The sequence below is a fragment of the Amphiura filiformis genome, chromosome 3 (assembly GCF_039555335.1).
Source record: "Amphiura filiformis chromosome 3, Afil_fr2py, whole genome shotgun sequence".
NCBI lineage: Eukaryota > Metazoa > Echinodermata > Ophiuroidea > Amphilepidida > Amphiuridae > Amphiura > Amphiura filiformis.
The window spans coordinates 21,560,132-21,585,245 of record NC_092630.1 but is presented as its reverse complement, the minus strand read 5'-3'; the positions used below and the strand labels follow the sequence as shown (position 1 = coordinate 21,585,245).

At 37.0% G+C, this 25,114-nt stretch overlaps 1 protein-coding gene across 1 annotated transcript in view; it reads right to left on the bottom strand.

The window, feature by feature from the left end:
- Positions 1-24,666, bottom strand: part of LOC140148200 (sortilin-like) — a 35,062-nt gene extending 10,396 nt beyond the window's left edge. Inside the window, exons 1-14 of the mRNA XM_072170060.1 lie at positions 24,392-24,666; positions 17,011-17,070; positions 16,544-16,608; positions 15,656-15,758; positions 14,885-15,058; positions 13,116-13,269; positions 12,721-12,771; positions 11,734-11,804; positions 10,441-10,527; positions 8,657-8,717; positions 6,936-7,009; positions 5,693-5,869; positions 3,851-3,956; positions 2,693-2,864 (exon numbers count right to left, since the gene is read on the bottom strand). Coding sequence (XP_072026161.1) covers positions 2,693-2,864; positions 3,851-3,956; positions 5,693-5,869; positions 6,936-7,009; positions 8,657-8,717; positions 10,441-10,527; positions 11,734-11,804; positions 12,721-12,771; positions 13,116-13,269; positions 14,885-15,058; positions 15,656-15,758; positions 16,544-16,608; positions 17,011-17,070; positions 24,392-24,649 — 1,613 coding nt within the window. The 5' untranslated portion in view covers positions 24,650-24,666. The remainder of the gene's footprint in view (positions 1-2,692; positions 2,865-3,850; positions 3,957-5,692; positions 5,870-6,935; positions 7,010-8,656; positions 8,718-10,440; positions 10,528-11,733; positions 11,805-12,720; positions 12,772-13,115; positions 13,270-14,884; positions 15,059-15,655; positions 15,759-16,543; positions 16,609-17,010; positions 17,071-24,391) is intronic.
- Positions 24,667-25,114: the final 448 nt, after the last annotated feature.

Below are 25,114 nucleotides of genomic sequence, written 5' to 3'. Positions count from 1 at the left end.
CAACTGACCTTGAATTTTTAATGTGTGAGTGTGAAACACATCTTCATCAGAAGAAGTCCTAGGATGTTGTGATGGACTTGACCTTTTGTTGACCATTGGCGACTTTCGGTCGAATGAGGGTGTTGTATAAGGTTGGCAATTCCAGTCCATGATCATGATTTAGTTCTGGTGATTTCTTCTGGAGAGTCTCCCACACTAAACGGAATTGCTAACCTTATACAATGCCCTCGTTCGACCGAAAGTCGCCAACGGTCAACAAAAGGGCAAGTCCATCACAACATCCTAGGACGTCTTCTGATGAAGAGGTGTGTCACACATCAAAAATTCAAGGTTAGTTGGATTATTGTGCTGAAAGTCAGTTTAAACTTTTAGAAATTGCAAATATATTAGCTATTAATCAGATTGGAAACAACAACTTTGTAAGTTCATCAGTATAGTACTACAAACTGAGTCAGGTATAAAAGTACTAGTTTAAAGAAAGGCTGATTTGTCTGGTGAATTCATTGGAGGATAGTAATCACAGAAAATAGTGAAAACTATGGTACTTTTATGGTACTAAAAGCAACTTTTCTAGGCATTGATGAAATGGTGCGTTCAGGTAAGAAAGTTTCCCATATTAGAGAGATTAGTGAAACGTGACACGGGAACGCGAACAGCAAGCTACATTAGTCGAAAATCGGTTATTATGCCCTCTAGAGGGTGAAATCTATTGTGAATTGGTCAATCGTGGAATTACCGTAAGGCGATTACGTTGCGGTTAGTAGCAAAAAATGACGTTCCAAAATGACAAAAAAACGCATTATAAAATGCAGAAAAATGTTATGTTTATCATGTTATGAAACGAATCAAAGTATCCTAATAGAACAAGTAGAGTCCGAAATGTAATACAATCCATTTTGGGGTTAAAATTTGATCTCGTATAGACAAGAAGAAGTGAACAAATTTCGATTTTTTTCTACTCTACTTCGAACGGGAAGATTGCCTATTCATTTGTGTGTGGAAAATGCCGTCCAAATATCAGCTTGCGAAGAGGCGTTTTAGGCAAGATTGTGTCGTGTTACGGCATAAACGTGGTATAATTGTCTGTTTGGGACGGGGAACAGAAGTTAGGCAACGCTATTTTTCGCCTTGCTTTTTAGTTGTGCATTAAACAGCTGTCAAAGTGTTTTGCTTATGGATACTATTCAGCAAACTCCAAAATGTTTTTAAAACATGATAATGCATGTGTTTTTGGGATAACATATCGATGTATGTTTATATAAAAATCATGAAAGCTCGTGTTAAACTGAAAAAATAATACAGCCAACATTTTAAGCCAAAATTCGAAATGCTATAGTAAAATATTATTTGGTAAACATATTTAAGTGTCTGTTGTGTTAGAACGTTTATCAGCAAGTTTAGAACAAAGGGTTTTTTGAATGTTATTAAAACTTTTAATGCCCTTGACCCTCACATAACCTTTAACCCGACATTTAACGTTTTCTGTAATATATTTGTGTTTGCTGGGTAGTAATCGAACTAGGCATATTAGATTATCTATTTTCATTTTGCTTTAGAAAGTAAACAGGGTATTATTTATAATGATAATGGAGTTTGTTTCTTGTTATTCGAATAATATACACCAAGACTTCCTAGGCATCCAACACCAAACTCTGTTTAGATTATTTAGACAAATAGCATACAGGTGTGAACATAGGCCTATATGGCCAATAGCTCGTAAAACTCAAATATCGCTAATCTGGACTGAATGCTTAGAACATTATAGATACAGCCAGTCGTATTTGCATATCAATACCGAGGAAAGTAGTTCGATGAAAGAAGATAATCTTCTCTGGTTCGATGCACCCAAGGTGAATCAATGGGTGCTTCCTATTACCTTGAGATTATTTGTCTCAGCATAGCGCCATCATGATTGCAATTGCGTTTACACGTCGTCTTGGTTCAGACTCTATGCGGCTATCACGAACATACTAGGAGCGACGAGCGTTAGGACCGACACAAACTGGCTGTGTAGGAGGCTAGTTTGGATGTGAACGGGACTATGACGTTCTACCGCAAAATGCAGAAATCCGTAACCCGTATAGCGTTTGCAGTGAACGCCTCTCCGCAATCTCTCTATTAACTAAGATTTAACTTTTGAGATGGTTTGTATGTTTGAAGGTGCAAAATTAACCACAGGGTATGCTTTTTTACCACTGCGTTCAGAAATTTCAATCATCACAATAAATTGTAAGCAATTTTTTTTATATTTTCATCTCAAGCTGTGATTATAGCACATGTTTGCATTACTACATTTAACACACTGGGATGACCCAATTGACAACCTCATCCACAGGGTTCCTGCTAGCCTTATTTTGCAGGGGCCTTTTTGCACAGTAAAATTGTGAGGGGGCTCCCCCATACCTAAAGAGCCACTGTGATACACAATTTTGCTTTTAATATCCAAAATCACTGAAGCAATATTATTTAAATCCAAACTTGAAATGATGTCAGGTAGAAAACATAGGAAAATGTACACCACCCACCTTATCTTTAATTATGTAGTATGGAGAGTTTCATGTCATTTACTCATCTCTGGAATTTTCACTTGTACTCAATTGTTCTAAAGGGCTCGACCACCCACCTTTGTCCTTCCGATATCAAATAATTTTTGATAATTTTTGAAAAATAAGCTCACAAACTATTAACTTACTTGACTATATTAGTTGCAGCACCTGTGCCAGCTGGTACAGCTACTAAGAGTCCTCCGTGATTTGTGATAGCATAGTGATGAGGCCCTGTAAGGGCTTTATGCCAAGCATAACCCCCATCACTGGACACAAACACATCAGGGTCAGATATCTCCAGAGCATCAGAAACATGGGCTGAGAATAAAATTCAAAACATGAAAATATTTTGTTGCTGGGTATTAACAAAATACACTTTCAGACAATTCTACACAATGGGCTATTCCAGTTGAGATCCACACTACCCCTGTGGACGATTTTGGATATATCTTCTACAGGGGAGTATGATTTTCAAATGCGATTGGTCAGAGGTAATCATTTTGAAACCCATACTCCCCCTGTATTGTGGCTTTACCTATATCTTCTACAACTGGAGTAAGTATTACAAATGGAAGTTACCCAATTATCTATTCTATTCAAAATTGATACTCCCTCTGTGGCAGACTTTAGCTAAATCTTCCACAGGGGTAGTGTGGATTTTAAATGGAATAGCCCAATATTGTATGCGCTTAAAGGGGAAATTTTTGCAGACCTACCGCATCTTTCACCAGATGATGTTGTACTTCTAGGAATGGTAAAGGTTAGCAAAAGCACTCCTGCTAAGGCTATGCGATTTGCTGTATATAGAGGTATGCAGTAAGCCTAAAGCCAACTATACACTCCAGGCTTGATATAAAATTGGATCGCTTGAGCCCATATTTATTGGTCGAGCTACAAGTTAAAAAATATTGGATGAAACCAAGTCAAGTTTAGGACTATGCAAATGTGGCCGTCTGAATAAATATTCAATTGACACATCAAGGACATTTTCCACCATTATTTTATTTTTGTGTGTATAAAATTTTACCTAGCAACTGCAGATGTTTAATATATCTCAAGTACGATAGAGGACTTATTTCGCAAGTACATTACACATGCAATTGTGGTCGTTTGCAGACTTCCTACCTTGAACCAAGGACGGTCCCCATTGCAGAGAGGTCCACTGTTTAAATGTGAAGTGCGAGTGTGTGCCATACACACACATGCATGAAGCCATACGGAAAAGTGATTACATAATCTCCTACCTTATCAGGCGAGACAAAAATAAAACAAATATGGATCACACAGCAGTATTACTGTCTTACCATGAGTTAAAATCAAGCCTTGAGCACTGTCTTTACTGAGTGGTCCCATAGGTAAGCCTACACCTTTTAATTTGCTGTACCGGTTATTTACCTGTAAATTGCATTTCTGAAGGAGAAAAACATGTATACATGTTGAGAATGATAGTTTACATTATTAATGCATACTGAGGTAAAAACTTGCCCATAAATCTTGCTACTGTTTAAGCCCTCAGTGAGTTTTGTGCCATAAATCTTGCTACTGTTTAAGCCCTCGCCTATCATACTCAGTGAGTTTTGTCCCATAAATCTTGCTACTGTTTAAGCCCTCACCTATCACACTCAGTGAGTTTTGTCCCATAAATCTTGCTACTGTTTAAGCCCTCGCCTATCATACTCAGTGAGTTTTGTCCCATAAATCTTGCTACTGTTTAAGCCCTCGCCTATCATACTCAGTGAGTTTTGTCCCATAAATCTTGCTACTGTTTAAGCCCTCGCCTATCATACTCAGTGAGTTTAGTCCCATAAATCTTGCTACTGTTTAAGCCCTCGCCTATCATACTCAGTGAGTTTTGTCCCATAAATCTTGCTACTGTTTAAAGCGCCAGGTAAAAATCTGGAAAATATCAAGGTAAGACTGCGCTTGGAACCATCATGATGACAAGTGATACTTGTTTGAGTAAATTTTGTGGTCACCTTAAGATAAATACTACAGACATGATTAATGTATATCCATTAGGCAGTGTCAAGGGTTATCAACTTTGTGGTGGATATGTATCATCAACTAGTTATTGTAACTACATAAACCAGTCACACATTCCATTTGGGGCGCACAACGATCTAGCCCTTTAAGCACATCATGCATGATTTTCTCCTTTCCGAGACTATTGTATGAATTTCCATTTCACCGAATACTCTGGTTTGTTTCCTTTAATCTCTAATATTCTGACGGATTCAATCTGGTTACCAATATTTGATCATTTCACGCACAAATAATATCTGAAAAAACTTGCAGCAAAATATATGCTGAGGTTTTGCTTTCAGACTTGCCAACCTTTGAGGTCACAAAACTGTATTCTGAAACCCCAAAAGTTGTATTTTTCATTCAAAAAACGTATTTTCCAAAAATATCAAGCGTTGACATGCTTACGTACAATGATATACGATCCACTGTAAGTGTAAGCGATGCTAAAATCCACACTACCACATTACACATCATGCATGATTTTCTCCTTTCCGAGACGACTGTATGAATTTCCATTTCACCAAATACTCTGGTTATTATTATTTTATTATTATAAAACATATGGCACTCCACAAAGCACAGAGTGCCTTATAAGAAAACATACATATTCAATTCAAGCAAATATACAAAGCAATTCCAACAATTGTTTCCTTCCTTTGCTTTAGGAACTTAGAGTTGACAAAGTCAAATCCAAATTAAAAAATTCCACGCTCAAGCCGATGAAAACTATCGTCTTCGCTGGCACTTGCTGCTCAATGCATGTATTAATGGCAGCCATGATGATTCTCGCACTTAGCACTTTTGTATGCAACGTTCTGATTGGTTAATGGGTCTTTGTTACATACCCATGCACCAATCACGGATGTGCAAGCTTACGCGATCGGCGTGTGGGCTTGTGTTTTATAGTCTACACTCGCAACCATTTTGAAATGGGATTTTGTTTTGGTCAATGATCAAAACCCAATTGTTTTGGAAAAAAAAGTATGCCCGTATTTTTAACGAATTATGAAATACAGAAAAAAACGTATTAGTTGGCAGGTCTGTACTTTCAATATATCACTCAAGTGAAATCAATTGATTTTAATGAATTTTTGAGAACTCATTTTTTGCTTTTTACGTACTAGCTCAGAATCCTTGCACTTCATCCCATCAGGAGCTTTAATATCTTCCCAGATACCACCGCGGTCATAGGTCGCCACTGTATGGATGCTCTGGTCTTCTCCTATTTGACTGGCTAGGTAGACACCTCGGATGGACTGCACACGATAGAAATCTGTGACACCCCCACCTTTAGGAAACTGAAACAAAGAGAATCACATTTTAAGAATTAAAACTCTACTTGGCAATTGAATGTGAAAGGAAATGGAATGGCAAGATGGAAATAACCTTGCCATTTCTGTCAAATAAATGTTCGCAGTTAACAAGATCACACTCTCATGAGAAAAAGTACTTTCCTTACTATAAACATTGATTTTCAAAATAAAAAAGCAAATATACACACAAAGATCTGCAATTTTAATGTTCAAGTGGGGTTCATTTTGTTCTGTTACAAGCCAAAAGAAAGATGAAGATCACAAATAAGTTTTGTACTGGTATTTTGAGCTCCCTTCCCTTCCCCCAGCCACACACATTTAAAACAGACCAATTCAGGAGTTAGTTACCACAATAATCGTTTGCCCAATTTTACATCTGTAAAGCTGTTTTCCTAATATTTCACATTTTAAACAAAAAACAGATATATTTCCACCAGTACCAGATTCTACTTATCGATGGGGTGACTACCATTGAATCAGACCATTCTACAACAAATGAAAAGTATTGCAATGCAAACTGATAAAAAGAAAAAAAGTAGAAAAGCAAATTTTGTAAAATTTCTACGGATCATATACATTAACCATCCTGGCAAATGAAAGCTACAATCGAGGAAAATAATGTTGGCACACTTTCAACATGTTAACGTCAATTGCTTCCTCCTCCCCAATACAATGTAGAGCAATGCCATGTTGGCAGCAGAGGTTGAGAAAGTATGGCATAATGTGGGGAGGGCTGTCTGCACAAGTGTCAGTGCAAACTATTTTTCCTTGTTTGCATATATATAGCTGCCGCAGAATGAAACCTAATTCGTTGTTGGGCAGGAAAAACCTATATGTCATTGGCCGCTGAACATGTTTAAAGCAAAACCCCTTATGTAACTGGTTGGCAGTTTTGTTTTAAACATATTCAGGGGCCACAAACGCATAGGAGGTTTTTCCTGCCCAACGATGAATATAAACATGTATCCACAAAATGAGGATAAATTTCAAACACTCTATTTATAACAGCTGCGGGCCATTAGTTCCGCAACATTGCTTCTACATTACTTACCAGGTGCTTTTCTAATGATTTTGAAAATATAATACCATCAGAATCGGATGTGTATATGGTGCCAGCACCAGTATCTGAAAAATAATAACAACAAGTGTTAAGTTGTCTACTGGCTGCAAAAGTGAACCAACACACTACTGTAAAAGTGGCAATTTTTGTGGAAAAATAAATTTTTACGTTTCTTGTGCTCTTGTAACATAAACAGCGAAAAAAAACATGCAAATACATTTATTTTATGGATAGGTCTATGTACAAAACCTCAAAATCGTGAATCTAAAAATAAGCCGAATAGTTCAAAATCGGCAAAGTGCAAAAAATTATGCACACGAAAATTACAACTTTTATAATAAGTTTCACGCTTTTGATTGTGCGAAATGGAATGCACATGAAAATAGTTGTTAATATTTTCAGTGATGAAATTAGCACTACATACAACATAATATACAAATTCAACATCTGCATGTAATTTCCATGTGTTTATGATTTGTTGCTGTGTTTGTGTTTTAGTTTTTGTTTATCCATGTTTTTTGGTGTGTGATTGTTATTGTTTTTGTGGATTTGTGTGGGTTTCATGATTTTTTGATTGGATTTTTTAAATGTATGTAAAAGAAGAATTATAAGCTATTATAATTATAATTATAATTATCCATTATATAATTATATATATTATATATATTAAAATACATAAAACAGCGTAATTATGTTATAACAGCATGATTTATTACTCGGAGTTTCACGCCTAAACCGGCGATCATCAGATAAATAGCTGAACACTGAACTGTAACTCCAAAACAGTTAAAGGAAGGTTTATAAAGGAAGGTTTATAAAGGAAGGTTTTTTATTTCAAACTCTAATGGTGACCCGCAGGTCAAATTGCTAGAATTGTACATTAAACACACCTAAACAGACACAATGCAATTTTGCAGGCAGCAGCTTAATCAGCGCCAATATTGCAACATTGAAACAAACAACTATACAAACATCCAATCCAACCCAACCCCATCCCCCATTAGGCAATGAGGATAAAGTGCCTTGCCCAAGGACACAACACGTTGGCACGAGCGGGGCTCGAACTCGCAACCTATGGATTATGAGTCGGGCGCCTTATCCACTCGGCCACACATGCTCTCAACAGTTCAGTGATCAGCTATTTATCTGATGATCGCCGTTTTAGGCATGAAACTCCGAGTAATAAATCATGCTGTTATAACATAATTACGCTGTTTTATGTATTTTATTACCACTGCCCCTCGGATGCCAGAGACGTACAGGGGTGTAGCTTGCCCAGCCAAGCTTTCCGTCGCCATGTGACTGTTCACATGGGATCACGAGGGATACATGCCCGACCCGTGCATATGATTTTGGAATTAGATTTTTTGATGTTTGGTATGGTTACAGTGGCGTAGCATGGGTCATCATATTGGGGAGCACCGACCATGATTGGGGGGCACCAGGTCTGATTGGGGGGCACAAGCCGTTTTTCGGCCATTTTCCGACAGGATTTTTTTAAATTTGAGATCAATTGGGGGCACGTGCCCCCCTGTGCCCCTATGACGCTACGCCACTGTATGGTTAGGGTTAATACCGAACCCATTGGTCAATTGTTGTCATATGTGCATTATTCCAATTAGCAAAATACAAATGTAACTAAGAGTGAAATTAAAATGGGCATCAAATTGTAATTATTATTTACATTCTTTTCCAATGTCAAATATACTTACTGCCAGGATCATCCACATGCATAAAAACCATGCCTTCATTCATGTCCAAAATGGAGAAAAACTACATTACAAACAAACAAAACAAGGACACATGATTAAATTACAAAATCAATAACATCAACATTTATCATATAAGCAGTAAGCTTCCACGAACTAGTGGAAGTGAAAGTTCCTGCTGTTGCCCACAATGCAATGGGTAAAAACATTGATAGAATGGCTAACACAAATCTAAAAGTTGACCTTTGACCCCTTATATTGAATATTTAGATGTAATTTCTTGATGATCACATGAAGAATGTACCTTTGTCTTTCAAACCACATATAACTACGTAACAGTATTAGCATAAAATCAATCGACTAGGGACACTGCCAAATTACAGTGAAGGCACATGTTTATAATGTTCGAGAACAGCAAAAGTATATGGTGCATATGTCTAGTTTTAGGCAGGTCCTGGGTCTGCTTTTGGTAAAAAATGAGACTTATCATTATACTTGGTTGGAAATGTGACATCTTTGAACTTCAACAATTTTAGGACTTGAAGGGAAGCAACATTATTCTGCAAAATGATAACAAATGACATTAATTATCTCCAAAACAAAACAGAGGAAAATATAATGACTGGTCTCATGTGAGAGCTGTTTCTCAGGACAATATTAACTGATGCAAATCAAACAACAACCTGCGCATGCGTAGGTGGGATAATTGATATATAACATGCTGGAAATGTATGAAAACTGCCCAATTTCATGTAAATAGGGCTCAAAATATTACAAAATGCTATGTAAATAGAAATTTAAATTCATGTGTTTCTTATGGATGATCTCAACCTGAAACAATCAGAAAATTTTTAAATATTAATTTCTCATTTAAACGATGACCCCTCTCTTATATCAGAGCTGCCAACATTTGAATCTTGAAAAAAGGGAGATTTCCTGTTGCAATCAGAGAGATTTGTCAAAATGTGTACATCTTAATGGACGAAACCATTTCCTTTTCAGGGAGATGACCAAAAATTAAGGGTTCTGAAGGTTTAAAAGTAGGGAGTCTCCTGCGAAAAGAGGGAGAGTTGGCAGCTCTGTTATATTCAAGCAAATTTAAATTTCAAGCAACAAGGTTACAATGGCCCCCCCCCCCCCAATATAATGCTTCAACTCAATTGCCCATATTGACAATACTACCTAAGAAGATAGCATGTACAGTATACATTTTGTCAACAAGAAAACTATGTGCATGCTAATATACAACACACACAAATTATTATGTTAAAGATTTTTTTGGGTTAATTTGATCATTTCAAACAACTGCTGGATGTAACAATAAAGAATATTCACACTTGATCAATTACATATACATGTATTTCCATAATGTCTATTGAGGTGACCTTTTGGCACATGATCAAAATGATTTTTTATGATTTAAAAATACATTTTTTAAATGAACACCTGTTTTTTAATACGCTATATATGTAGATAAAAACACAAATAACTAGAATATAATTTTATTATTAATAAAAAATTAAATATTCTTTTTCTTTTTCAGGAGATAACAGTGGCGTGCACGAGGATTTTTCTTTTAGGGGCGGGGGCCAAAATCTACCAATTTTGAGCAAAATTGCAGCAAACGTGGAAATTTACGTTAATTTTGGGGGGTTTGCCTCAAAAGTGGGAGGGCAAACTGGGGGACAAGAAAATATTGGGGAAATGCCCCCTCTGCCCCCTGTAGCACTGCCACTGGGAGAAAGTAGGGATGGGACTATAGCATGTAACTTTGTGATGCAACTTACCCTGTCTTTGGCAATAACAGGTAGATGTGTTGCATTCCATGATTGGCCTTGATTTATAGACACCTCTAATATCCTATTCTCTGGATCCTGAAAACATAAAGTAGACAACAATACAGGTGTTTAATTTTTTTTGTAGCTGCCACCACTACTATTTTTATAACGTCTACTAGTGCTACTTCATCCTCCGCATCATTTATCATCATTGGGCCAAAAAAAATTGTTTGCTTGTCCTCCACCGACCGACCCTAATCTGGAAACTCTGGAAAAAAAGGGTTTTTTTGTTTTACTGTACAAATGCCGGCCCTAATTTTGGAAATTCTAGAAAAAGGGTTTTTTTGTCTTCAAACATTTTTGACATCCTGAAAAGTTTTTTTACAGTTTCTACATAAAAAATCCTGACCGACCGACCTAATTCTGAAAAAGTTGTGGAGGACAAGCAAACAATCTTTTTTTCTTGCCTTGCAATAGTCTTTCTCATCCTTGTTGTCATCCCTGTACTGTGTCTTAGTCCCTCAAAAGTTAGTTGTGAGTTTCCTGGTACCCACCAATATTTTTATGTCGCATCAGAAACTAATTTTGCAGAAATAATTCATTATTTTGCTATTTTATTGGAAACTTGGAATATATTAAAGCAATAATGTGTGATTTGCATCAAGAATAGATTCCTATTTAAATGTTTGTTTTCACTGATCACATTATCCCCTTTAAATTTCGAGCCAAACAAATGAGGTATAATGAAGAAAATTGCCATTTCACTCCAGCGCCTACAATGCGTGTACTAGGCTCGCAGATCGTAACATGTAATACTGCACGGAGCATCGCGCTCGACGTGTGTACACATAAGCTGACATCCACGGGAAATGTTAGCAAGCAGTCGATGAACTCTGAATAAAACCGGGTCGACCTGGTTTTAATATAAAAAGTTAAATTTTACTGTTATTAAAGCACTTCAGGCTTAGTCTTTTACGTGGTATTTTAGTACACCACTGGGCATTATAATTATGCAAAAAGTAGAAATCCGAGTAAAATTGAGGGCGTCGCTGTGAAACAAATCACACATTATGGCTTTAATCTTCCTTCTACTTTCACAACACAAGAAATACCACCTCATTGTTCCTGGGATTTGCTGATGAATGAACCACATTTCAGATACTCTTTCAACAATATTTTTTAAATGTTCAGACATTTGACTTTGAGCTGTGTGCTCTCATTCCTCAATCGAAACCCAAGAAACAAATTCATATTACAGCCCTCCCTAGTTTACTTATCTCATGAATCCAAAAGCATACATACCTTTTTGTCAGCAATTGCCACATATATAAACTTTCCCTGTATTCCATAGTTATACATTCTTTCCTTGATAACTGAAAAATATAAATAAAATAAACGCACATGTTCAATCAGTTTACTTAGCTCTCTTAAATCCGTGACATCAATTTTTGTTATGGCAACATGGAGCTGCTCTTTGATCTTAATAGAAATTAGGTAAAATCTCCATTTTAATGAGTTTGATCTCAGCTTGCAAATGAGGATTATCATATATTAGCTTATATGGCAAAATAATTCGATACAGATTTTTCCTCCCTGACATACCCAACAACATATTTTGAAAAAATAGTCTCTTAACTGTGTAATCCAACAGGAAAATCAAGAAAATTTTGTAAAGTGCCAGACATTAACAAATCCATGTTATAGGTTATAATGCCAACTGTTTACTTTTACACTTCAAAGTTGTTTGAATTTCTTTTTTTTTTTTTTTCATGTCACTCAAGCAGTGCATACTTAGTCCAAATCCATATAGTCTTACTTTCTCCAATGTACACAAGATTTATAAATTCTCGCGTTTCACAATACGATGCGCCTCCAACGATCGCTGGGTCGAGGCCAAAATGTGCAGTGCATCATGGGAAAATAAGTCGACATCCAAAGCCCGCGTAATACGAATACACTACAGGAACATGCATCATTGTGGGTTTACATGTCATTATAATGATGGTACATGCGAATGCACACTAAAACAACAATTTACAACTATAGTAGATCCATTTTCTATCTATTGATCACAGGGAATCCTTCGTGGAGCTGTTTTCAACATATTTATTGTCACACTCGCGTGAAAATTCAATAGCAGCTAGAACGGAGATGTCGACTCTGGAGTCGAAAATTTGACTGCCAAAAGCAACCGCTGGCAGCGCATTGTATTGTGAAACGTGAGAATTCACTTTCATACACCAAATTATTATTAAAATTTACCCAATTTTTACAGGTACCCCAACTTACCTTCATATGTGCGTCCCAATGTTGTAGTTCTCAGTAAATTATATTCACCCTCTATAATAATGATACAAAGTTAAACAATGTTCAGATAAATTGATTTTTTTTAGATGAGTCACTACAAAACCTTGTAAAAGGAAGCTGCATTGTCCACTACCTTAGTTTGGGGATGTTTTCAGAAGTGGTAGGTGCAGGGTTTCCCGGGAGGGTTTCCATTTCACCGACTGCTTAAAAACCTGGACGCCCCATAATCCCCCCAACTGGCTGCCTTTACCCCTACTACCTCACAAAAGTGGGGACATGAACCCTACCTGCCCTTTTTTTTCACATTGCCACTGATTGCCACTGATCTCAATCAACATCTGCTCCCATCCATCTCATTTTACTGCCAATTCACTTACCTTGAGGATCTTTATCATTAGCAGGATTAACATCATCTGTCACCACATATATCAAATTCTTGTCCATCTTATGGGAACCCCAAGAATAATCCACAACATTCTCTCTAATGGGATGCCATGTGATGCCAAAGTCTTTTGTCAAGAACAATTGGAACTGAAATACACCAAATATAGTACAAGAGTATTTTGAGTATTAGGCCAATACAAAAACAAGTTTGTTTGTTTTTGAAGGCTTATTTTGCGCATTAGATTTTTTTTTTCACTTTTCAAAGAAAAAAAAATGGAAAAAAATGGAAAAACCACAAAAAATAATATAAAACACTATTGGAGTAAACATTTAGGCCTACACATTACACAACAAACGAGCGTAGTGAAAAACTACTGGAGAAAACATCACACATTTAAATACTTTTTTAATCTGCAGGTTGAAAGGGGATCATAATTATTCTTGAATATGATTTTTGTGTGTGTGTGTTGGAGAGACCCACTGTAAATTAGCCTTAAATTCCCATTCCAATTTGCAGCAAAAATGGTATTTTTGTCATTTTAAGACATGAATTTTAAAAAAAAATGCATTTTGCATTTGACTTTTTTGACCTGCTACAGTAAACAAACATATTTTTTTTGCCAATATATGAAGTATGAAAATAAAAAGGGTGGAGAATTTTGAAATATATACAGATCACTTCATGATCATTGAAATCTGTAAAAATATAGCACCATATTCCTCATCTCACTTTCATTGGGATTAAGGTCAGATTTGTCCCAGAAAAATACTATGAAATTGTTGCTATCAGAGCCCTTAAGGTCAGATTTGTCAGTAGAAATTGTTGTCCACTTCAAATTACAGTACAGCATATGGTAGTGATCCATTTGTATGTCTGTGTGAAATTGGAGTGAGTGAGGCAAAGGTGAACCACACCACTTGCTATGTAGTGTGTCTCGTCTCAAGTTGAGAGTAATGCCATGATGAATTTTGTTGTGGCAGATTTGAATCACGCACGCTAACCTACAGGTAATCCTGTGAGGTGTATATGATGCGTAGTAGGGCGATTAGTTTGTATACTAGTGATGCAATCGCGTAAACACACTGATATGAATCTGCCACTGTGAAATCCAGCATGCATTACCCACAACTTGAGACGAAACACAATTATAATAGAGGTTATCCATTTTACTCATGTGTAACTTCTAACAAAAGACGCTGGTTCCTGCAGTATTCCTCATTCAAACCAATTCAATGCACGACCTCGGGGTTACCTGCATGACTTTGGCGGGCTATTTTGAAACAATGATGGTTGCACATGCAGATACTTCTTTTGAAAATCCTAAACAAGGTATAGCAGTCGCTGATAGGATATGCAGCTTATAGAACACGGATAACCTCTATAGTTATCATTCATATATTCATTTACATTTATATAATAAATAACTATCTAGGTCAGCCTCATAGGTTAGCCTGAAGTAAAATATTCTGTAATATATGACCAGAACCTATATAGTAGATGTGTCACATAAAACTATAAATACTAACTGACTATATTCATGAGATGGCATAATATACTACTACTACCCTAAGTGTAAAGGGTTTTGAGCTAATCATCGATACACATTTTTATATACGAACAAGTAAACCTGTCTCAACCCCATTAGCTCAGTTGGTAAAGCGTCGGACATTGGTAGAATTTTATGTTTTCAAAAGCGCTCGATAGTAAGCACATATGCTAACTATCAAGTTTTTACGGTACCTAGTATACTATTGTACTCACATTTTGATATGGAGCATGTGCTAGAATCCAACTTTCATCTGAAGGGTGAAAGGTCATTGGTCCATCCAAGTAAAATGGAGCTGTAATTTTCTTGAAACTATTAGCAGCATCCTTGGTAATATACAATTTAGTTGTTGATCTGTCCATAGTCTCTGTGTAGCTGACAAGGATGATCTGAAAAGTAATCAGGAGTTCATAATATTGATTAAATAAACCATTGCAAGTTATATATTACACATGTATGTAGCACTTATTTTTTTTAATCATTTTATCAATTTTATATTTGAAATTGATCAGAATTAAAAACAAAATGTATGGTAGGGCTAACTATTCAAATTTATTTTTACATTTTTATCACTGATTATAACCCACAGTTTCAACATTTGATTTGTGGTTATGCGTGATGATTGAAAGCTGCTGGGTGGGGCTAATTCTATATCGATGGTACAAAAATGTGACTCTTGCATACAATTATACATGGCTTCAAAATTCGGAAACGTCTCTTCAACATATCCCTATAGGGTCTATGGTATCTTCTCATTACACAGCACTTAGTAGACCTGCCTTGCAACGGTTACAGAGTAGCCATTTTGTGACTCTTGCAAATTAATAGCCTCAAAATTGGTATAGGGAATTTGTACATAGTGCCATAGGCCTGATGCTATGTGCACAAATGATTCACATGAATTATCCATATTAGTGTTTCAAGTAAGTTGAAATCTGCTATGGTTTAAGTTTGAACCCCGGGTTTGAACAAATTTGCTGCTTTACCCTTTTGGGATCATGAGGACTTTTAAATATTCCACCATTTTTCTTGATAACTGCATCGTCAATCATGTGGTTGATCCCTTCAAAGGTTTTTCCAAAGTCTCGGCTGGAAAAGGAAAAGAGAAAGAAATTTTTATAAAAATTGTGATAATTAATATTTACCCAAACCTACATGTTTCTGGTGTAAATTGTGCATGATGCACTGGGAGTCTGGGATACAAGTTGAGATGAGTAAAAATGCAAATTAGCATATTGTCCTGACAAATCTAATCAGGTTGAGAACCTTTGGCCCTGTTCCACAAGCGAATGTATGCGACAAATCATATGTGAAGAGGTGTTCATTAATAGTCACTACGCAGATAAATTGGCACAAAATTACAGCACACTTACAAGTAGCAGCTGTTACATTGGAAGTACAGTGCATTATTCACATTCTGCTGACAAAATATTATTTACTGTCAAGTCTGTCATAGTGTGATGTCATTTACACTCAATAACATGTTCCCAGTCATGCATGGTTCCTATTGACTTTATGTTGAACAAAACAAGTTTACATCCACATTGCATTTTCTCAAAAACTACACAGTTTTAAGACCAAATAAAAATATCCACTTACAGTAATAAGTAAAATAAATCATAATATTCTGCTTTTGTATCTTAAAAATGTGCAGTTTGTTAGATTTTGTTATGTTCTTTTTACTAATTGGTTTCCAAAAATCCAACTGGTAATTAATAATACTGAGTGAACATGACCTTGAAAAGGTGCTTGAACCAAAACATTTCAAATTGTATGCATGGCTGGCTTTATCTAAAGTGATGATGTAATGATTATGAGTCTGTGACAGCGAACAGTGGCAGATGAATACAATAAAAAGTTTTATTGCTGCTTACCTGACCCATAGCTTGGACTGAGAAGCAAAGAAAGCAAACTCAAGGGTACTGAGTGCAAGCAACTCCTGCAGAAAGAAAACACAATAGGAGAGAGTGGACTTGGGTTATTTTTAGCAAATTTCCCTGGCAACTTGCAGCTCAAAAACAAAATATTCCAAGCACACACTTGGCACAAAGTGTAACGCTTGCGATGCGCAGTAGGCGCATGGTCCAGTGACCTAATTTGATTGATCTGCGCAAGTTGTTTTCACTGGTACTTGGTTGTTTTCACTGGCATGACGCAGCTCCGTCCCGGCCTATAGCATCAGCATCTTAATTAATCATGTTGTGATTGTTGTCAAAAAAAATCAAAATCAAAACTCAAAATCTTGTTTTTGAGAAGTCTAAATTTTTGAGGCTAGGATATATGATTTTCTAAACACACATGAACACAGAAATTCATACAAATTTTGAGTACATCTTCTTACCTTTCCATCTGAGCCTGCCCAGAGCAGCATTAAGCTGAAGTTACTGTCATTAAATTGGTGCTGTACAAAGTAAAACCATATTAAAACTTGGTTAAAAAGTGATTCAATTGTATGACTGTTACAAATAAAGCTGGGATGGAATATTATACCAGATGGTGGTCACATCAAATCATCCGGAAGTCATGAGGGTTGTCAGTGGCGGATCTAGTGCAGTTACATGTAGATGGGTGAACCCAATTTGAGAAAAAAAATTGAAACTGGTGTGCATGTCATAATGTGTGAGAGGGGATGTACCCCCCTCAGAAGTGAGAAACTTTTACAAAATGAAGACCCAATTAAAGCCATTTGGTGGACCACTGAATTTTGGTCGTTATGAACAATTCCAACTAAAAATGAAGGTGATTTACTCACATTTTGGTGATGTTTCACCACTACACTAGCGGTTTCATCAGACTGGCAACTCATCACATCTTTCACTTTAAACAACGATGAGGGGGCCTACTTAACAACATCTTCGACCAACTCATCACACCCAGAAACAGTCAGATGTGATGGAGTTATGTAAGCTATCCACCAGTGGAGCTTCTGCGACCCCTACGCAGAACTTCCGATAGTGGATTATCTGCGCACGGTGGACGAGGGAATCCACTGACGGATTTTTCGGCGCATGTGCGCTGAAAATCCCCTCCGTATATAGTTACGGTGGAGTAATTCTGCGCACGGTCGCAGGGAATCTACTGACGGATTTTCGGCGCACGTGCTCTGAAACTCCCCTCCGTATATAGTTCAGGTGGAGTAATTCTGCGCACGGTCTCAGAGAATCCACGGACGGATTTTCGGCGCACGTTTTAATCATTAACTTTAATCTATTAAACATTATTAAATGGTAGAAAGTAAAAATATTATTTTAGGGCCTATCAAGTTTCATGTTTAAAAAACATGCGCAGAAACTCCCTTCCGTATGATAGAGCTCCGGTGGAGTAATTCTGCGCACGGTCGCAGGGAATCCACTGACGGATTTTCTGCGCACGTGCACTGAAAATCCCTCCGTATATAGTTCCGGTGGAGTAATTCTGCGCGACGGTCGCAGGGAATCCACTGACGGATTTTCGGCGCACATGCTCTGAAAATCCCTCCGTATATAGTTCCGTGGAGTAATTCTGCGCACGGTCTCATGGAATCCACTGACGGATTTTCGGCGCACATGCTCTGAAAATCCCCTCCGTATATAGTTACGGCGGAGTAATTCTGCGCACGGTCTCAGAGAATCCACGGACGGATTTTCGGCGCACGTTTTAATCATCTCATGAAATGAATTGTTATGATTTAATATTATTAAATGGTAGAAAGTATGAAATATTATTTAGGGCCTATGTGTTTAGAGTCAGTTCATGTTTAAAAACCTTGCTTAAAAAAAGTAAGAAATATTATATATATTTTTAGAGTCAGAACGGTGGAGTATTTCTGCGCGCATGGTCGCAGGGAATCCCTGTCGGACTTTCGGCGACGTGAGAAACTCCCCTCCGTATATAGCTCCGTTGGAGTAATTCAGCGCACGGTCGCAGAGAATCCACTGACGGATTTTCAGCACGTGCGCAGAAATACTCCACCGGCGCCTATATACGTACGGAGGGGAGTTTTAGCGCACGTGCGCCGAAAATCCGACTGTGGATTCCCCGCGCCCACCGGCGCTTGCAGTTAATCCACTAACGGAAGTTCTGCGTAGGGGTCGCAGAAGCTCCACTGGTGGATCATGTACATACATGTGTGATGAGTTGCCAGTCTGATGAAACTACTACTTGTTCATAACGAACAAAATTCACAGTTGAAATCAACATTCCTAATGAACCTGTTCAAAGATTTGGTATCTACCAATACCATTTTGGCACTATTATTGTGTAAAATTTTAGTTTGAAAAAGCCAAGAATATTTGTGAAATGATGGTCCAGTTGAAGGTACACATATTTGTGGACAAGTTTCCACATTATTGTATAAATTATTGCTTCAAGGCCCATTCAGTGATTTGCTAATCCGGACGATCGTAAAAATCATCAAAATTCAGATTTTGGTACCTTTGTCATTGCCACACATGTAGATGTGCTGGAAACCTTTCCAGCTGGCCCGAAGGCCAGCTGATTATTGCTCCTTATGTCTACCCCTGGAATAAAAATGATGGCAATCGAGGTCACATTGATGAAGTCATGAATAAATTACGGTACATACACTAGAAACCGATATAGTTAAGAGAAAATTAAGAAACAGAAGTTATGTTGATAAAAATGAATTAATATGGATTTTCTCTGGAGTTTTCCTGAACAGACCTCTGTGATTTGAAAGGTTACTATTATGTAGTTCAGATCCATTCCACAAAAGTTAAGATTCTTGGTCCCAATGGTTATTTTTTGAACTTCAACTGTAAATTGACCCAGATGTTGGGAAACTTTGGTATGCTGTATGTGGGTAAAAAGGTCAAGTTGGGTTGAACTGTGTACTAACGGTGCAGCACTTTATGGTTAATGATAACTAAACTTAAGTACGGTACTTAAGACTAAAAACAGAGAAAACAAAAGCGTTCCTGAGTAGGTCATTTTTCTCAAAACAATGTTTATTTGAACTAATGATGTACATGAGTGGCCTTATAAACACAAGAATCATCAAAACATGCTAAATATATGTTGTGATATACCAAAGAAGGTCATGTTCTTACTTTACAATTACAAATATGTGACATGATCAATGGGAATGAGTCACATGTCGGCCCCGGTCGAAAATGAGTTTTACACATGTTTCTAAAGAGGATGTTTAGAGCTTTCAGAAACTGAAAACCCCATGTTGATACGACTTTTCTTTGTGAAGTTACGTCAATATATCAATCGCTGAAAACAATATAAAACAAAAGAATTTTAAAACTTTCTTTGCCAATATCTCAAAATCAATATTAACGACATCTGACTCATTTCCCTTGATCATGTCACATATAGCAATTTTAACTTTAAAGAGGCAGTCTAGGAAAGATGAAGTACTACATGTATGTTTAAAAACTAACTGAAATTCATTAAATTAGTATTTTCTGGAATTTCTTTGAGGCAAAATTTTAGCTTTTTCTTTCATTTTCAGCGCATTTTGAGCATATTTCAGTGCTTTTCCTCTTTTTGAACAAACTTCCTCATTTTTTCAATAGAGGTCACTCACACCGGGGGGCACTCAACTTTGGAGGTGACGCATATGTAGGGCTGTTAAGACCCCTTTTTCAGCATCGCTGTCACCCAAAGACCCCATATTTTTTACGTAGCACATGCTCTGTCACCCAAAGACCCCTTATTTTTTTTTTTGATCTGTCACCCAAAGACCCTTACAAGTTCAATTTGAACAGCAACTTCCATTTATCACTGATTTTGTTACTTATTTTGAAAAAACAAAGAAATTTGAAGCCATTTAGAGCTAGAAATTCGATTTTCGAGGTCTCTTTGGTGCTGTTTTGGCTCTCACCCAAAGATTCTATTTTAAAGAAAGGTCATGTTCTCACCCAATGACCCCATATTTTTTAAATTTTGCTCTCACAGAATGCCAAAATCATGCTCTTACCCAATGACCCCATATTTTTTACATTTTGCTCTAACGAATGCCCCTTAGTGCGAAAGTGCCAGCCCTACACCTATATCCATTTCATATTGAAGTTGCCCCGGGCACTCACACCCCTGCTCATGACAAGTAGTATCTCAAAGGCTATGATTTTGCATAATATGTTTGCTCCCATCACAATGCAACTCTCTGCCTGTTCCATTTAGGTTGATGAATTGATGACTTTCGTGATTTTTCCTACACCTCTTTTGCTGATGAGTTTACTACTGAGCAAATCTACTGGTTGCATTCTAGTCAGTATAATTTATATTTTTGAGGTTTTTCAGCAGTCTTTGTTATCTCTTCATCATTATTCATGAGAGGTCGCTTCTTGCCTTTCCTATTTTTTTGGCCGTTCGCAAACATTCCGTTGGAACTTAGTGTTTATGTTGGATGGGCAAGAGAGATTGCTGTTGTGATCTGCTCTTGGCATCTGCACGGTGTCCGCATATCATAAGTCTGGATGTGATGCCAATGGATGCAGATGTGCAGTGCCAGACGTGTTGGTGTGTATTTACAGAGTGCAAGTAAAAACATGGACCACCAATTACGGGCCAGGTGAAACAGTTCCCTTGAAAGCCTCAAAGGTACATACATACAATATGAAAGGTAGGTGAGGCTATCAGTTCCACTGGGAGAGCGTTTCACCAGATGACTGTCCGGGGAAAGTAGGGAGTTCTTGTAGAGAAGGATGCGAGCTGGAATAATCTGGTATCTTCCTGGGTGGTAGGATCTTGTGCTGCTAGGTGGCATTATGGTCAGGTACTACTTAGAGAATAAACGATAGGAATTTTTATTTTGCCTATCCTCTACCGTGTGATAGATGACAGGCAGGTCCAATATTTTGAGTAGTGGATGCAAAAATATTGGACCTGCCTGTCGCTTCTATCATAGGTAGAGGATAGGCAAAATAAAAATTCCTATCGCTTATTCTCATTCTTAGTCAGTTAAATATTATTTTAATAACTGTAAACAAATTTTTAAGCAAAAACTAAGTTACCGTCATAAAACTCCCTCATTATAAAATGAACGAAACTTGTTTACAACTTCACGTATTCTGTTGCGGCAGTATTGCTAAGCGGCGTTCACAGATTCGCGACTAGTCTACGCATCCAGCGCGATACATATGCGCACCTCACGCCGCGTGTTACGCATTATCAAGACGCATGATGCGTGGGGTCGTCTACGGCCTGATAGCGGCACCGAAATCATGCGATTATCCAATCAGAAATGTGTCTACGAACTAGACCACTCCCACTGACTAAGAATGTGCGTTGATGGCAATCTGCTGTTTTTGAATCCTGTACATCAGAAGTAGACTGAAGATTTGTCTTCTTCTCTCAAGGGAGTCGAATTTCAGGTCCTGATCTTTGATGTTACACTGTCCCTTTGCTGGTAGTTGCTCAGTACAAATCTCACTGCACAGCGCTGGATGTTTTCAATTGAGGTGGTTTCTTTCTTGATGTAAGTTGTAACTTATTCCAGACATTGCAGCAATAGTACTCAAACTTCCAAGTGAGGCGTACTAGGGAGACATAAGCTTATTAGCTTCTGGGAGTGCTATGACAAACTCACAAAACGGTTGTCAGTTTTGGCTTTCTTTAATCAAGGGCTTTAATTTTATATATATAAAATGATGCGGTTGATGTTTCATTTGATGGCAAATAAGCCCAATCGCCATTCTAACTTCCGGTTTTTGAGAGCAGTTTTGGGACACTTTGACCTCTGACATATCGGGAAAATTGCTGTAATTATTATTAATAAATTTATTATTGTCATAATGTTAATATGTTATCATTAAAAATATTTAGATAATTTATTCATTCAATAATAATGTTTTTTGGGGTTTGTTTTTATGCTTGTAAAACATTTGAGATTTCTGAATTTCCTCAATAGGTCAGAGGGCAAAGTGTCCCAAAACTGCAAAAACTGTCCCACAATGCATAGCAAATTTCCAATGCCGATTGGGCTTATTTGAATTCACCTTTTACATGTTTTATACCAGTAGGGGAGATTGGGGTTAGTTGGAACGCGGGGTAAGTTGAAACATTGTATTTTTTTCCGACACAAAAAATTAATTTGGTAAAATACTGGCACCTAGTAATAGGTATTAGTAAGGGTCATCCACCAAATTAGCAACAGCACTGATGCCCCCACCAGTGTTGGCTTGGGAAAGGAATATCTGTTTTTTGACTTACTGACTAATTTTTATGCCCCTCAGAAAAGATGCGTTATCTCCATGTTGTTTAACGATTCAGGGGATTAATTTTTGAGTATCATAAGCACTAGTAGTAAGTCCCAGATTAATGTTAAATAAAAGTTTGTTGTATTTCTTATTTTGTGTAATGAACTTTGAAATGTAAAAATAGGCATCGGGGTTAGTTGAAACTTTTGAGGTGGGGTTAGTTGAAGCGTGAAAATCGCATAGAAAAATATGGTTAAAAATTTGACTTTTTTAAAAATTTGTAACATGTTTACCATTTCTTCAATATTGCTTTAATATGGTTAAAAAGCAATAATACAAGCAAAAAATGCACACAGAAAGTACATTTTATAATATTTTAGGCTTCTCATATTTTGGTCCATGGTGACACTCGTCACCTTGTGTCCAAAGTATTGACCCGCACTCCCACATATTTATTTATTCATTTTTCACACTGATTGTATGTTAAAGGGTGCCTTCAAGGGAAGTATAACCCTAACAACACAATAATAATTATTTTGAAATTTTTACAAGCCGTGTTTCAACTAACCCCACCTCTGGGGTAAGTTGAAACACAGGGTGGGGTTAGTTGAAACATGGCTTGTAAAATTTTCAAAATTGGATTATATGAATAATCATAAGCAGGTCCAATAAAGTTTAAGGCTGTATTTGTAGCATGTATGTATATGTTTATACTGATATGGTTAGTGTTTCTTGAAAGTAATCGGTTTGCGTTAAAAAGATGATTTTGTGAAAAATGTTTCAACTAACCCCAATCTCCCCTACTTACTCGAGAACTCTAGCTTCGAATTTGCACATGATAGTTACGCATTCGATGCTAGACTAGAGTGCGTTTGTATCATTTTTCGGTCGGACAGCGGTGCAATTTTTTGCACCGGAGGTTATTTACTCTGTTAATGTTGAAATTTGGATGAAAGTTATTTTGATGAGTCAACTGTATCTTTTGAGCAAGATTTGCCTATTTTGGGCAGTCTAAAATTTTGCCTTTTTAGTGTAATTTTAGCAACATTTTTGATGCAATCGCCTGTCGTGATCGGCTGTGTTTACTTCTGAACTTCCATTGCTTTACACGGTGTCATGCTTCAGCGAATCCAACTAGATTTTGAATGCAATGGTCTCTAGCCTAGAATGTGAAGCTATCGGTGAGCAAATTCTAGCCCTTCTCGAGCAAACCAGTACCACATGCAAAGATCGTAAGACCATGAGTTAGAAGATTAGCCGACCATCCAAAAATGAGACTGGTTAAATAATAATAATGTATACACAGATTTTGATAGTATAAAACCTGTTCTTACTTTTGTAAACTCTGCTTTTCAAGCACGTAGTAACCTAGATGTTTAATAGTTTAGTTTTATAATTTACTTATATTCTCTTTTATATTTTCTATATGTGTATCTTTTGTATAACTTGACTGTACCTATTTGTTTGGTGATGTCAATAAAAATAACTTGTAACTTGTAACTTATATAGTAGTGCTTTCTCATCATAATAAATTACGTGCACTTTTATATTTTAAATAATGTATACTGTAGATACCTGATGGCTATGGGCCGTAAGCTTTGTTTGGATATCATTAATGACGCATTTGGAGTCGACGTCTCTTTTTACTAGCCGACTGGTACTATCATCTTTATCCACTGTCGCTTTATCAAACCGCACTCTTTCTTGTGTGAAGGACGCGGCAAATCCACTTGATGCTTTCACTTGATTTCCTTGCCATTGGAAGCCCAAAATAACAAGGAAAATCGAGATAATTTGTGCATATCTCATACTTCCATGACTGTAATTCGCCATGGTCACACGTCGACGATAGGGACTTCTTCCTGATTGTTTTGATATTGTAACGTGCATACTATAACCCGCTATATCATACACATGCATTTATTTATATATATATTAAAGTGTAAAATATAATAGTTTACAAGCAAATTAGTACCAATTATAATTTTATTTTAAAAAAATGTTTTGAACCTACTAATTTTATTTAATGATAATAAACAGCTCAAATTGTGGTTAAAGGTGCCAGCTATATATAAATAAAGATTGCATTTTCAGCACGTTATTTAAATTCATTCTGGAAAGCACGCCCTCGATATGAGTCAAGGTGAAAAGAAATTGATTGAAAGGGATGTGCTGACTTTGCCTTGCCCTTGGCACCATGCACTATCACTGGGAAATTCCCAACCACTTCCTGTGTTGGTGTTGTATAGTGACAGAAAATGATGTCAAATGAGAACATTCATCTAAATATACACGGTG